General features: G+C 39.4%; 1 protein-coding gene across 1 annotated transcript in view; it reads right to left on the reverse strand.

Moving 5' to 3' along the window:
- Positions 1-14,102, reverse strand: part of LOC126355732 (RRP12-like protein) — a 157,211-nt gene extending 143,109 nt beyond the window's left edge. The window contains exon 1 of the mRNA XM_050006101.1: positions 13,862-14,102. Within this exon, the coding sequence (XP_049862058.1) occupies positions 13,862-13,991 (130 nt within the window). The 5' untranslated portion in view covers positions 13,992-14,102. The remainder of the gene's footprint in view (positions 1-13,861) is intronic.
- Between the last annotated feature and the right edge of the window lie 526 nt (positions 14,103-14,628).

Here is a 14,628-nt window from a genome sequence, read left to right on the forward strand (position 1 = left end):
GTTGTAACAAGGATCCTGCATTTGTTTCCATTAAATTTCATTTCATACAGTCGCACAGTTTCTTTCCAAGCATCGAGCTGTTGGTGAATCTCCTCCTCCATTTCCCCGTATCATCAAGTTATCTGCAAATACCAATGCTTCCATCTTGTCTTCTCCAGTTTATTGTGACATCTTAAGTCACTATCTGATCCAAGACCACAACGAAGAGGAGAGGTGACCATGCATCTCCTAGTTTCACATTATTTGTTTGCTGGAACCAAGCTGTCCTTTTTATTTCCACATTCACAAGTACAGACTACCACAGCAAATCTCCTCCATTCTGCTTGTTGTCTCTTTTTACACTCTCTTCTTTTCTAGTACTTCCCAGATCTTCCTTCTACAGACACTTTCAAATAACTTATTCTGAAACATGGTGGCTAAAGGGACTCTGGTGAATTTGTGATAGGTTTAACTAGCCAACAATGCACCAACAACCAGCTTTCAAAACAAGGCAACTAGCCCTTAGTAAAGAAAATTAATGCAGAAAGCAATGAAAACCACAAGCCAGTTTCACTACTGCCTTCATTTTCAAAATAACTGAATCAACTGTGAAAGAAACACTAACAACTTATATAAATAAGTACATTCATGTGTCTACAATATGTATTGTACAAAGAAAATTGTCTTGTACCATTTCATTGTTACTTCAGCCAACACAGTGATAAGTTGCTTTGTCACTTGTCCAAGTGAGCAGCAGTAATATAAAATCAAAAACAAGTTAGGTGAGAAAAAAATTTACGAACTGTGCAAGAAAATGACCTAGATTATGAGGTAGCAGCACAGTCCAACAATGAGGTGTTATCTATGAGATAATTAGTAATTGAATAAGCAGTTTGCTTGGATACGAAGCACCTCAGCTGGGTCATTACTTTGGGGTAACACTTTTACGTGGCAACAGAATGATACAATGAAAGTTCTTTTTAATGTTGTTTAATTAAACCATGCTTTAGATCATATAATGTAAGTATTTTATCGTTGTTTAACTAAACTAAGGTTAAACTGTAATTTTGTTCAAGCATGTTTATCTTGGTAACATAAAGCCAGCTATTCTTTACATGTGTACGAAGTTCACCAAGTGTCCGGTTGTGTTATGAGAAACGGTGCATCTGCTCGAGTGTTAATGAAGCACAGTTTGGTTTCGGAAGTGGGAGTAGTACAATATCGGGCATTACAAAGTTTACAAAAGTGGTACTTGAAGCTCCTGACGTGGATTGTGTTACAGGCATAGTTTTTCACTTCTCCAACACTTTTGGCACGGCTGACCACAAAATACTATTATGCAAACTAGAAGCGGTACGTATAAGAGGAGTGAACAAGTGGTTCCAGTTTTACCTAGAAAAAAGATTGCAAAAGGTAAAGATAATTCACACATCTACTGAAGATAAATATTTAGTAAAACAACTAAATATGGAAAATCCAGGATGGAATATGACAATACTGTGAAAAGAATAGTTGGTATATGGAGAGCAGCAACTATTCTTTCATTTTATTACAATAAAACAACTGTCAGACAACACTCATATAAATATAGGTAGTCCTCATGGTATATTGGGTCGATTTCACTTTTTTATTTTTTTATGACTTTTCAGACAGCATAAACATGGAGAAAAAGTTGTCTTTGCATATGACAGCAATATCATAGTCATTGATAAAACACCAGAACTTCTATTAGAGAAAGCAAATGAAACCCCAAGGATGTTTATGACTGGACAGTACTGAGTATGTAATAAATTAATATTGAACATAAAAAAAACTCTGTAACATTAGGCATAGACGATAAATCTACAGATAGTTTGTGTTACACAAAGTTTTTAGGGGCAAATATTGATTGTACCCCACCCTCATGAACCATGGACCTTGCCGAGGTGGGAAGGCTTGCGTGCCTCAGCGATACAGATAGCCGTACCGTAGGTGCAACCACAACGGAGGGATATCTGTTGAGAGGCCAGACAAACGTGTGGTTCCTGAAGAGGGGCAGCAGCCTTTTCAGTAGTTGCAGGGGCAACAGTCTGGATGATTGACTGATCTGGCCTTGTAACACTAATCAAAACGGCCTTGCTGTGCTGGTACTGCGAACGGCTAAAAGCAACGTGAAACTACTGCTGTAATTTTTCGCAAGGGCATGCAGCCTTATTGTATGGTTAAATGATGACAGAGTCCTCTTGGGTAAACCATTCCAGAGGTAAAATAGTCCCCCATTCGGATCTCCAGGTGGGGACTAATCAGGACGACGATGTTATCAGGAGAAAGAAAACTGGTGTTTTCAGATCACAGCATGAAATGTCAGATCCCTTAATCGGGCAAGTAGGTTAGAAAATTTAAAAAGGGAAACGAATAGGTTAAAGTTAGATATAGTGGGAGTTAGTGAGGTTTGGTGGCAGGGGGAAGAAGACTTCTGGTCAGGTGAATACAAAATCAAATAGGGGTAATGCAGGAGTAGGTTTAATAATGAATAGGAAAATAGGAATGCGAGTGAGCTACTACAAACAACATACTGAATGCATTGTGGTGGCCAAAATAGATACGAAGCCCATGCCTACCACAGTAGTACAAATTTATATGCCAACTAACCCTGCAGAAGATGAAGAGATTGATGAAATCTATGATGAGACAAAAGAAATTATTCAGATAGTGAAGGGAGATGAAAATTTAATAGTCACGGGTGACAGGAAGTCGATAGTAGGAAAAGCAAGAGAAGGAAACATAGTAGGTAAACATGGAATGGGAGTAAGGAATGAAAGAGGAAGCCATCTGGTAGAATTTTGCACAGAGCATAAGTTAATCATAGCTAAAACTTGGTTCAAGACTCAGATTCTGGAACCAGGTTTTAAATTGTAAGACATTTCCATGGGCAGATGTGGACTCTGACCACAATCTATTGGTTATGAACTGTAGATTAAAACTGAAGAAATTGCAAAAAGGCAGGAATTTGAGGAGATGTGACCTGGATAAACTGAAAGAACCAGAGGTTGCAGAGAGCTTCAGGGAGAGCATTAGGGAACGATTGACAAGAATGGGGGAAAGAACTGAGATGGTGGCGTCATCAGTAAGGGACTAAACTTTTCTCCCACTCCACAAAAGCTACCAGTGGCCAAGATTATCAGTGGAGTAGAAAAAGCGGTTTGGCACCCTCCTGAAGAGGCAGGAGATGAGGTAAGGCTTGCACTAATCGGATCTTACCGACAGCCAAGTCTCCTGAGTCCAATGTAAACAGAGTTGTGAAACTGTCATTGAAATTGTTGGGGAAGGATGAAGAGTTAGTTGCGCTTTTTTTTTTTTTTTTTTTTTTTGGTCATCAGTCTACTGACTGGTTTGATGCAGCCCGCCACGAATTCCTTTCCTGTGCTAACCTCTTCATCTCAGAGTAGCACTTGCAACCTACGTCCTCAATTATTTGCTTGACGTATTCCAATCTCTGTCTTCCTCTACAGTTTTTGCCCTCTACAGCTCCCCCTAGTACCATGGAAGTCATTCCCCCATGTCTTAGCAGATGTCCTATTATCCTGTCCCTTCTCCTTATCAGTGTTTTCCACATAGTCCTTTCTTCTCCGATTCTGCGTAGAACTTCCTCATTCCTTACCTTATCTGTCCACCTAATTTTCAACATTCGTCTATAGCACCACATCTCAAATGCTTCGATTCTCTTCTGTTCCGGTTTTCCCACAGTCCATGTTTCACTACCATACAATGCTGTACTCATCTACATCTACATGACTATTCTGCAATTCACATTTAAGTGCTTGGCAGAGGGTTCATCGAACCACAATCATACTATCTCTCTACTATTCCACTCCCGAACAGCGAGCGGGAAAAACGAACACCTAAACCTTTCTGTTCGAGCTCTGATTTCTCTTATTTTATTTTGATGATCATTCCTACCTATGTAGGTTGGGCTCAACAAAATATTTTCGCATTCCGAAGAGAAAGTTGGTGACTGAAATTTCATAAAAAGGTCTTGCCGCGACGAAAAACGTCTATGCTGTAATGGCTTCCATCCCAACTCGTGTATCATATCTGCCACACTATCTCCCCTATAACGTGATAATACAAAACGAGCTGCCCTTTTTTGCACCCTTTCGATGTCCTCCGTCAATCCCACCTGGTAAGGATCCCACACCGCGCAGCAATATTCTAACAGAGGACGAACGAGTGTAGTGTAAGCTGTCTCTTTAGTGGACTTGTTGCATCTTCTAAGTGTCCTGCCAATGAAACGCAACCTTTGGCTCGCCTTCCCGACAATATTATCTATGTGGTCCTTCCAACTGAAGTTGTTCGTAATTTTAACACCCAGGTACTTAGTTGAATTGACAGCCTTGAGAATTGTACTATTTATCGAGTAATCGAATTCCAACGGATTTCTTTTGGAACTCATGTTGATCATCTCACACTTTCCGTTATTTAGCGTCAACTGCCACCTGACACACCATACAGCAATCTTTTCTAAATCACTTTGCAACTGATACTGGTCTTCGGATGACCTTACTAGACGGTAAATTACAGCATCATCTGCGAACAGTCTAAGAGAACTGCTCAGATTGTCACCCAGGTCATTTATATAGATCAGGAACAGTAGAGGTCCCAGGACGCTTCCCTGGGGAACACCTGATATCACTTCAGTTTTACTCGATGATTTGCCGTCTATTACTACGAACTGCGACCTTCCTGACAGGAAATCACGAATCCAGTCGCACAACTGAGACGATACCCCATAGGTCCGCAGCTTGATTAGAAGTCGCTTGTGAGGAACGGTGTCAAAAGCTTTCCAGAAATCTAGAAATACGGAATCAACTTGAGATCCCCTGTCGATAGCGGCCATTACTTCGTGCGAATAAAGAGCTAGTTGCGTTGCACAAGAGCGATGTTTCCTGAAGCCATGCACAGAGTATCAATTTCGACTTCACTACAAGATAAACCACTACTGACAGACACAAACTCAAATTAAGGCCGGTATTTGATATTAGTAGACTTCTCTTGGCCAGAAATGCCTTTTTTGCCATAGCGAGTTTGTTTTTGATGTCCTCCTTGCTCCGTCCGTCATTGGTTATTTTACTGCCTAGGTAGCAGAATTCCTTAACTTCATTGACTTCGTGATCATCAATCCTGATGTTAAGTTTCTCGCTGCTCTCATTTCTACTACTTCTCATTACCTTCGTCATTCTCCGATTTACTCTCAAACCATACTGTGTACTCATTAGACTGTTCATTCCGTTCAGCAGATCATTTAATTCTTCTTCATTTTCACTCAGGATAGCAATGTCATCAGCGAATCGTATCATTGATATCCTTTCACCTTGTATTTTAATTCCACTCCTGAACCTTTCTTTTATTTCCATCATTGCTTCCTCGATGTGCAGATTGAAGAGTAGGGGCGAAAGGCTACAGCCTAGTCTTAGACCCTTCTTAATACGAGCACTTCGTTCTTGATCGTCCACTCTTATTATTCCCTCTTGGTTGTTGTACATATTGTATATGACCCGTCTCTCCCTATAGCTTACCCCTACTTTTTTCAGAATCTCGAACAGCTTGCACCATTTCATATTGTCGAACGCTTTTTCCAATTCGACAAATCCTATGAACGTGTCTTGATTTTTCTTTAGCCTTGCTTCCATTATTAGCCGTAACGTCAGAATTGCCTCTCTCGTGCCTTTACTTTTCCTAAAGCCAAACTGATCGTCACCTAGTGCATTCTCAATTTTCTTTTCAATTCTTCTGTATATTATTCTTGTAAGCAGCTTCAATGCATGAGCTGTTAAAGCTGATTGTGCGATAATTCTCACACTTGTCAGCTCTTGCCGTCTTCGGAATTGTGTGGATGATGCTTTTCCGTAAGTCAGGTAGTATGTCGCCAGACTCATATTCTACACACCAACGTGAATAGTCTTTTTGTTGCCACTTCCCCTAATGATTTTAGAAATTCTGATGGAATGTTATCTATCCCTTCTGCCTTATTTGACCGTAAGTCCTCCAAAGCTCTTTTAAATTCCGATTATAATACTGGATCCCCTATCTCTTCTAAATCGACTCCTGTTTCTTCTTCTATCACATCAGACAAATCTTCACCCTCATAGAGGCTTTCAATGTATTCTTTCCACCTATCTGCTCTCTCCTCTGCATTTAACAGTGGAGTTCCCGTTGCACCCTTAATGTTACCACCGTTGCTTTTAATGTCACCAAAGATTGTTTTGACTTTCCTGCATGCTGAGTCTGTCCTTCCGACAATCATATCTTTTTCGATGTCTTCACATTTTTCCTGCAGCCATTTCGTCTTAGCTTCCCTGCACTTACTATTTATTTCATTCCTCAGCGACTTGTATTTCTGTATTCCTGATTTTCCCGGAACATGTTTGTACTTCCTCCTTTCATCAATTAACTGAAGTATTTCTTCTGTTACCCATGGTTTCTTCGCAGCTACCGTCTTTGTACCTATGTTTTCCTTCCCAACTTCTGTGATGGCCCTTTTTAGATATGTCCATTCCTCTTCTACTGTGCTGCCTACTGCGCTATTCCTTATTGCTCTATCTATAGCGTTAGAGAACTTCAAACGTATCTCGTCATTCCTTAGAACTTCCGTATCCCACTTCTTTGCATGTTGTATCTTCCTGACTAATGTCAGGAACTTCAGCCTACTCTTCATCACTACTATATTGTGATCTGAGTCTATATCTGGTCCTGGGTACGCCTTACAATCCAGTATCTGATTTCGGAATCTCTGTCTGACCATGATGTAATCTATTTGAAATCTTCAGGGAACTCCCGGCCTTTTCCAAGTATACCTCCTCCTCTTGTGATTCTTGAACAGGGTATTCGCTATTACTAGCTGCAACTTGTTACAGAACTCAATTAGCCTTTCTCCTCTTTCATTCCTTGTCCTAAGACCATACTCTCCTGTAACCTTTTCTTCTACTCCTTCCCCTACAACTGCATTTCAGTCGCCCATGACTATTAGATTTTTGTCCCCCTTTACATACTGCATTACCCTTTCAATATCCGCATACACTTTCTCTATCTGTTCATCTTCAGCTTGCGACGTCGGCATGTATACCTGAACTATCGTTGTCGGTGTTGGTCTGCTGTCGATTCTGATTAGAACAACCCGGTCACTGAACTGTTCACAGTAACAGACCCTCTGCCCTACCTTCCTATTCATAACAAATCCTACACCTGTTATACCACTTTCTGCTGCTGTTGATATTACCCGATACTCATCTGACCAGAAATCCTTGTCTTCTTTCCACTTCACTTCACTGACCCCTACTATATCTAGATTGAGCCTTTGCATTTCCCTTTTCAGATTTTCTAGTTTCCCTACCACGTTGAAGCTTCTGACATTCCACGCCCCGACTCTTAGAACATTATCCTTTCGTTGATTATTCAATCTATTTCTCATTGTAACCTCCCCCTTGGCAGTCCCCTCCCGGAGATCCGAATGGGGGGACTATTCAGGAATCTTTTGCCAATGGAGAGATCATCATGACACTTCTTCAACTACAGGCCACATGTCCTGTGGATACACGTTACGTGTCTTTGATGCAGTGGTTTCCATTGCCTTCTGCATCCTCATGTCGTTGATCATTGCTGATTCTTCCGCTTTTAGGGGCAATTTCCCACCCCTAGGACAAGAGAGTGCCCTGAACCTCTATCCGCTCCTCCGCCCTCTTTCACAAGGCCGTTGGCAAAATGAGGCTGACTTCTTATGCCGGAAGTCTTCGGCCGCCAATGCTGATTATTTATCAAAATTTAGGCAGTGGCGGGGATCGAACCCGGGACCGAAGACGTTTTGATCATGAATCAAAGACGCTATCCCTAGACCACGGGTTCAAAGTTGTGCAACCAGCCGACAAAGGGAATGCCACAGTTATCCTCAATGCTACCGATTATCATAAGAAAGTGGCCCTATTTTTGGAAGATACCACATACTACATTCTTAAACGGGATCCTACAGCACCATTTAGCAGGAAGGCAAGTGAGCTACTGAAGAACACTGGCTTCCCAGAAGAACTAGTCAAGAATCTACAACCAAAAGCACCAAGGCCACTCAAGTTATACGGTATACCCAAGGTCCATAAAGATGGGGTCCCATTGAGACCTATTGTTGGTGCTATTGGGTCTCCTACATATAGGTTGGCAAAATACTTAAGCAAATTATTAGCACCTATAGTCGGCCACTGTAACCATCATATTAATAACTCCAAAATGTTTGTTGACATCATAAAGCAGATGGGGATAGGTCCGAAGGACATCATGATCAGCCTAGATGTGGTCTCTTTGTTTACAAAGGTACCAGTGGAAGATACGTTACAACTGTTGGCTGCTCATTTCTCCTGAAATACTAAAGTTATTTCGACTCACTTTGACGACCACCTATTTCTTGTATGGTGGAAAATAATATGAAATTACTGACGGAACAGCCATGAGTTCGGCACTTTTACCAGCCATAGCTAACTTTTTCATGGCGGATTTCGAAGAACGAGCACTGAACAGTGCTACATTATGTCCATCCTGCTTCTTCAGGTATGTTGACAATACATTTTTAATCTGGCCACATGGCAATGATGCACTGCAGTAGTTTGTTGATCATTTGATTGGTATACACCAGAACATAAGATTTACAGTGGAGGTGGAGAAGGATGGGAAGTTACCTAAAAAAGGCCCATGTAGACACTACACGTAATCCACTACGCTCATAGCTGCTCCGTGTGTAGTGCATGCTTCACCTATTAAGGGAAATCCTACAATTATGCATCCGATAGCGGAGGTCGAGTAATTTGCATCTAAAACAGTTGCAGAATCGTCTGAGCCTCTTGTTTAGATCTTTCACTCTGCTCCAAACCAGAGGACCGCAATGAACCCAGGGTATGATGCTACAAATAGACAGCTTAGCATACACCGTGTGTGCATTGCTAGTTACCTTCACCAAATCATCCAGCTGCTGAAAGGAGATGAGGCTGGCCTTGGGTCAATCCATACCAAGTGGACCAAGAAAAAAATAATTGGTTGAGGCTGGCCTTGGGTCAATCCATACCAAGTGGACCATCACAGAAAAATTTTATATTTGCTTGATGAATTCCCCAATGTTTAGTAGTTACAAATTTTTTTTAAAAAAATTATTGTTTATTATTTTGAAATGGCGGCCATATTTGTTCCAAGCAGTAAGCGTTTTTTTCGTAATTGCAACCATCTACATTTTTTACAATTATTTAGTAGTGGATTGACCTAAGCCTTTCATATAAAATGCATTTAGTGCAACACACTCTGGGCTACAAATTAACATCATTATCACTTAGCTGAATGTATTTTTTAATATATTTTTGATAGTTCAAAGTTATCAGGCACAAATTTCAAAAACGCACTTTTTGAACAGTAGTTTTCCAAACAAAAATTAATTTCTCAGCTTTAATATTTGTACTGCTATTACACTGTATAGTGTAGTTATTTTTTATAGAGTATCAATGGTGAGCAGCTTACACTTAAAAAACACATTTTTTTTAAAAAATGGATTTTTTTATTTTTCCATTTTGTGGCCTGCGATATCTTTGTTGGGGAACCAGAGGAAAATCTGAAAATTTCACAGTTAATAGACCTCTATAATATCAAACTTCAGTATAAATTTCAACTCTGAGATTAAATTGGAAGTTACAGAAAAAAATGACAAACACGAGTAAAAAATACACTTTTTAACATCTGCGATATCTAGGCTTATGGAATAAAATATATTAGTTACAGTATATAATTTAATCATATCTATGATTACTTACTTTTTTCATTGTAAATAAACCTACTAATTACATTATATTGTTCTCTTGTTATTTGTTTTTAGTACATCGCTTATTGAACATTTGAGAAATTTGTTCACTCAGTTTGGGTGTTAGATTACAAGCCACAGTCACAGTTGTAAATTCCATGGGAGACATTTGGTGCATTTTTAAGCGGAATCCAAACTCGACCCTTCTCCAATTTTTTAAAAGATGTCCTTGGTCCATGTACATCTTCGTTTTGACAGTCAATATTATCAACTTCGCCAATCCACCACTGTTCATCGTTAACCTACCCACTATGTCTTTATTTTTAATTACCAGTTGTACAAGTTTTCCACACTGATGAAGTTCACTATCAGGTGAAGTTGATATGACCTTACACTTCAGTAAGTTCTGTGAATGGGGTCCAAAACAATGAAAAGATCAAGTGTTGTACTTTCCCTTCAAGACACTGTCATAGACTTCTTATATTTCCTCACATTGTACAAAAGCTTAGGTAATTCCTTTGCAATGATTTTTACAGAATTCAAACATTTCTTGAGGTGTTATGATGTGAGTGCCATCGGTCCGCTGCAGACTTGCTTTTGTGACAGCTCACTTTGTTGTACCCCCGACACCATCACAAGCATTCTCCCCATGGCATGAAGCAAAAAGTGCCATTCTACATCAAATCCAAAATCTTCTTTATGAAAGGAGATGTTAATAATTTTTTTGTTTTGTTTGTATATTGACTTGCTGCCCCATCCGAAAATTAGGTCTTTTTTTTTTTTTTTTTTTTTTTTAATTAGCCTACCAGATACCACAGACATTAAAATACGTATTTTTGACCCATGTTTGTAATCTTTTCCCCATAGCTTCCAATTGAATCTCAAAGTTGAAGTTTATACTGAAGTTTGATACCATAAAGGTCTATTAACTGTGAAATTTTCAGATTTTTATCTGGTCCGTCAACAACGACAAAAAAATGGTTCAAATGGCTCTGAGTACTATGGGACTTAACAGCTGAGGTCATCAGTCCCCTAGAACTTAGAACTACTTAAACCTAACTAACCTAAGGACATCGCACACACCCATGCCCGAGGCAGGATTCGAACCTGCGACCGTAGCAGTCGCGCGATTCCGGACTGTGTCAACAACGACATCCCAGGCCACAAAATGGAAAAATTAAAAATAAATCATTTTTTTTTAAATAGTGTCTTTTTTAAGTGTAAGCTGCTCACCATTGATACTCTATAAAAAGTAACTATACTATACAGTGTCATAACAGTACTGATATTAAAGCTGAGAAATTAATCTTTCTTCGAAAAAATACTGTTCAAAAATTAAAGTATTTTTGGTTTTTTTTTTTTTAAATTTGTGGCTGATAACATTGAACTATTAAAAATACATTCAGCTAAGTGATAATGATGTTAATTTGTAGCCCAGAGTGTGCTGAACTAAATGTATTTTATCTGAAAGGCTTAGGAGAATCCACTACTGAATAATTGTAAAAAATGTAGATGCTTGCAAATATAAAAAAAAAAAACACATGTGGCCTGGAACAAATATAGCCACCATTTCAAAATAATAAACGATCAATTTAAAAAATATATATTTTTGTGGCCACTAAACATTGGAGAATTCACCGAGCAAATATAAAATTTTTTTGTGCCACTACATGCAGCCGGTTGCACCCAGTGCGCTCAATAGCTGCCGGCAGAGCCTCCTTCACATCACGGATGAGACCTTCTGGCAAACATACCGAATGCACACTGGAATTCTTTCCCACTTGCTATCTCCGTGAGGGGCTCCACCACCTACCTAGCACTGGAGCTCCCAATGACTAGCATAATCAACCTCATTACTTGTCCAGACTGTGCAGGAAAATCGACCTCCGGCCCAGCAGGAGAGACATCTCGTGCTGGCTCAGAGTTATCATCAACACTGGTTAGCAACTTGTACCTGTTGCTAAGATGTAGGGAGCCAGCTGCATGGCCTGCTCCCCCTTTTGCCTTCCACCCAGTGACATGCGAACCCACCACTGTCAGCCAACCACTCTGGAATGAGGACGGACCAGTCAGATGTTGCTTATCAGAAGCCGCAACGACATCCAGGTCACCAGGGGATTCCAGTGCCACCAAAGGTGTAGCAGGTCTCGTCACTGGCATCCCAATGTCACCGCAACTTTGAGCATTAGCTAGAAGCATGTTGACAGCAGCCAACACAGCTTCCAGCTGTTCACGGACAGCACAGTCCGTAGCCTTATCGTACTGTGTAATAGACTTAAGGACTCAAATGGCTCTACTGAGTTTGAAAATATACCAAAGGAGTATAAAGTAACACTAAAATTTGCTGTACAGATTTCTCACTGTACTCTGAGACCACAAGCTATTAAACAGAAATAAATTTCTCTACCGAAGTTGATGTAGTTACAGATATCTGTTATTAGAAATCCTGTTCGCCGAAAAGTTACTGCACAAGACAAATATTCAAACTAGAATGCACTGACCTAAACTGTGTGCTGTCTACCAGCACAAAATTAATTCTTAGTGGCATGACGTAGTTTCTGATGGTAGTAAAATTTACACTAGGAAGCCGCCCTACACAATGATATTCACAAGATTTATGTAACAAGTAAAACAATGATTAATTTTCTAACCACTAATCTACACAGTAAAATACACATGGCAGTTAACTTTTTTGCCGAAGAATGTTATAAAAAAAAAAAAAACAGAGACTAAATTAATTCACAGATTATCAGACAAGTGCTGCTTTTGCTCTGCTGCACATCCTCTCGACTCAGCAGCTGCCACTACAACCTAATTTTTATTCATGTCTGGTTGTGGCGATTGATATTATTATTTACAAAAATGACCAAAGAGGCTGTACCTGGTTGTTCTAGCAAATTGCTGTCAACTTCTGGGTCACTTCTGCAACACATTAACCCATTACATGTTTGTTTCATTGATAAGCTATAATCTGGCTTCCCTGGGAGAAGGAGCCAATCGCAAGCTTCCACTCCTAGCATTGTCTGCTCCAATGTCAAGTTAAAATGTGTGATCAGTAGGAATCGCTGCTTAAATGGACAACAACTTGTATTAATCACATACAGTTTAGGTTCGTGTGACATATTGCATCTCACCTTTTTCTATAAACGATTCGGGCTGAAACAATGTCCTTAAAATTTGTACCACATCTTGTACCATTATCTGTTGGGCAATGAAGTAGGCCCATTAATTAACTTTCCTATAACAAATCATTGTTCAAATCCAACATACGACAAGTCACAACATTGCTAATGGCAGTTCCTATTTGATTAATGTAATTAATTTAACTACATAGACACTGGAAAAACTTATGCGAGGCAAGACACACAAGTCTTCTAACATTCGACAGAAAGTATCTCAGGCAACAGCTTACCCAAACCTACAACTGCACAGGCGTTAATGACACGGCAAGTTGTCACTGAAGATGCACAGTAGGATCAGAGTAAAGAATATTTAGTGCATAGTGAAACAAGTTTTTCTGCCAATGATAAATCGGGGTATATACTGTCTGAACTGTTTTCCTGAGCTTGGGAACACCTATAGAAAAATTATTTGAGCATGTCTATCACATACTCAGTACGTAAATTTAGTGCAAGATATGCCACATTCAGCTACTGAATTTCGTGCCAAATTAAACTCTGATTACAGTAAGAAATAAAAGGTGTTAGCAAAATAATTAATACATGTTGATCACGTATGCAGTAGTATCCCGTATGGCACTGCTGCGAAACCGTACTTATCGCTTGTTGTCAAACTGCAAACGTCAACAGTGAAGCTGTATACAACAACATCCACAGCTTTAAGTCTAAATCTACGTTGTACTACAACAAATGTGTAGTAGCATACAGTAAAGACACACAAAATAAACTGCTGCCTGTAGCGGTAAAGCAAGTACTTTTTCCTCCGTCTCTTACTTGAACGTGTACTTCACAGAGAAATCCTTCTCTAAATAAATACTCTTCAAATATAATTTTTTTTAATGCATCTGACTGCAATATGGTAACGTGGGCGACACAAACTTAATTTAGAGATTATACATACCCAAATTTTCCTGAAAGAACCTAGATTTGGCAATATCTCTATGTTTCTGAATTTCCGGGTTTGAACTGGAACTATGACCTTTCTTCCATCTCTTGCCTTTTCCTTTTACACGATGCCGAAACGATCCCATGACGATATCACGCTGTTTTAGGTGTAATTGTAAACAACACAACACATGGGCTCCTCCAAGTTTCGCCAAAGTTCATACGCCTGGACATGTATCCAAAGTCTATCACACCACAAAGTCACCAACTACGATCCCACGCGCATTAGAAACTTGCGCCGGCATACCTCTACATCGCTCGTACATTGAAAATATCGCACAGACTAATGCCAACTAGCGTGACTACCAAAAAATGTTAAAACACCGTTCAGTATACTGGTATCATGTAGCTTCTCTCACCATAATTAACCATCCATACAGACATATCCCGTAAATGGCCATAATATAGCCGTGTAAATATTTAATTTCTTTTTTTAAATATATATTTTGTGTTTGTTCAGTTGATTCTTCTCAACTAATACCGTTTATCGTGAATATCTTCTATACAATAGGTAAATAACTATGTAACCATACTTAACTCCTTATAACGAATTAACCATCACCTAACAACTTTAGCAATTGCTGCTATATGAAATTTAGCTTTCTTTTGTGCATCAAAAGCCAGATACACGTTTTTTTAAAATTCTTAACAAATACACCACTTTAGACAACTTTGTTCAAGCACACTTAATATGTGGATTCAAGACATTTTACTATCAATACC

The sequence above is a fragment of the Schistocerca gregaria genome, chromosome 3 (assembly GCF_023897955.1).
Source record: "Schistocerca gregaria isolate iqSchGreg1 chromosome 3, iqSchGreg1.2, whole genome shotgun sequence".
In the NCBI taxonomy this organism is placed as follows: Eukaryota; Metazoa; Arthropoda; class Insecta; order Orthoptera; family Acrididae; genus Schistocerca; species Schistocerca gregaria.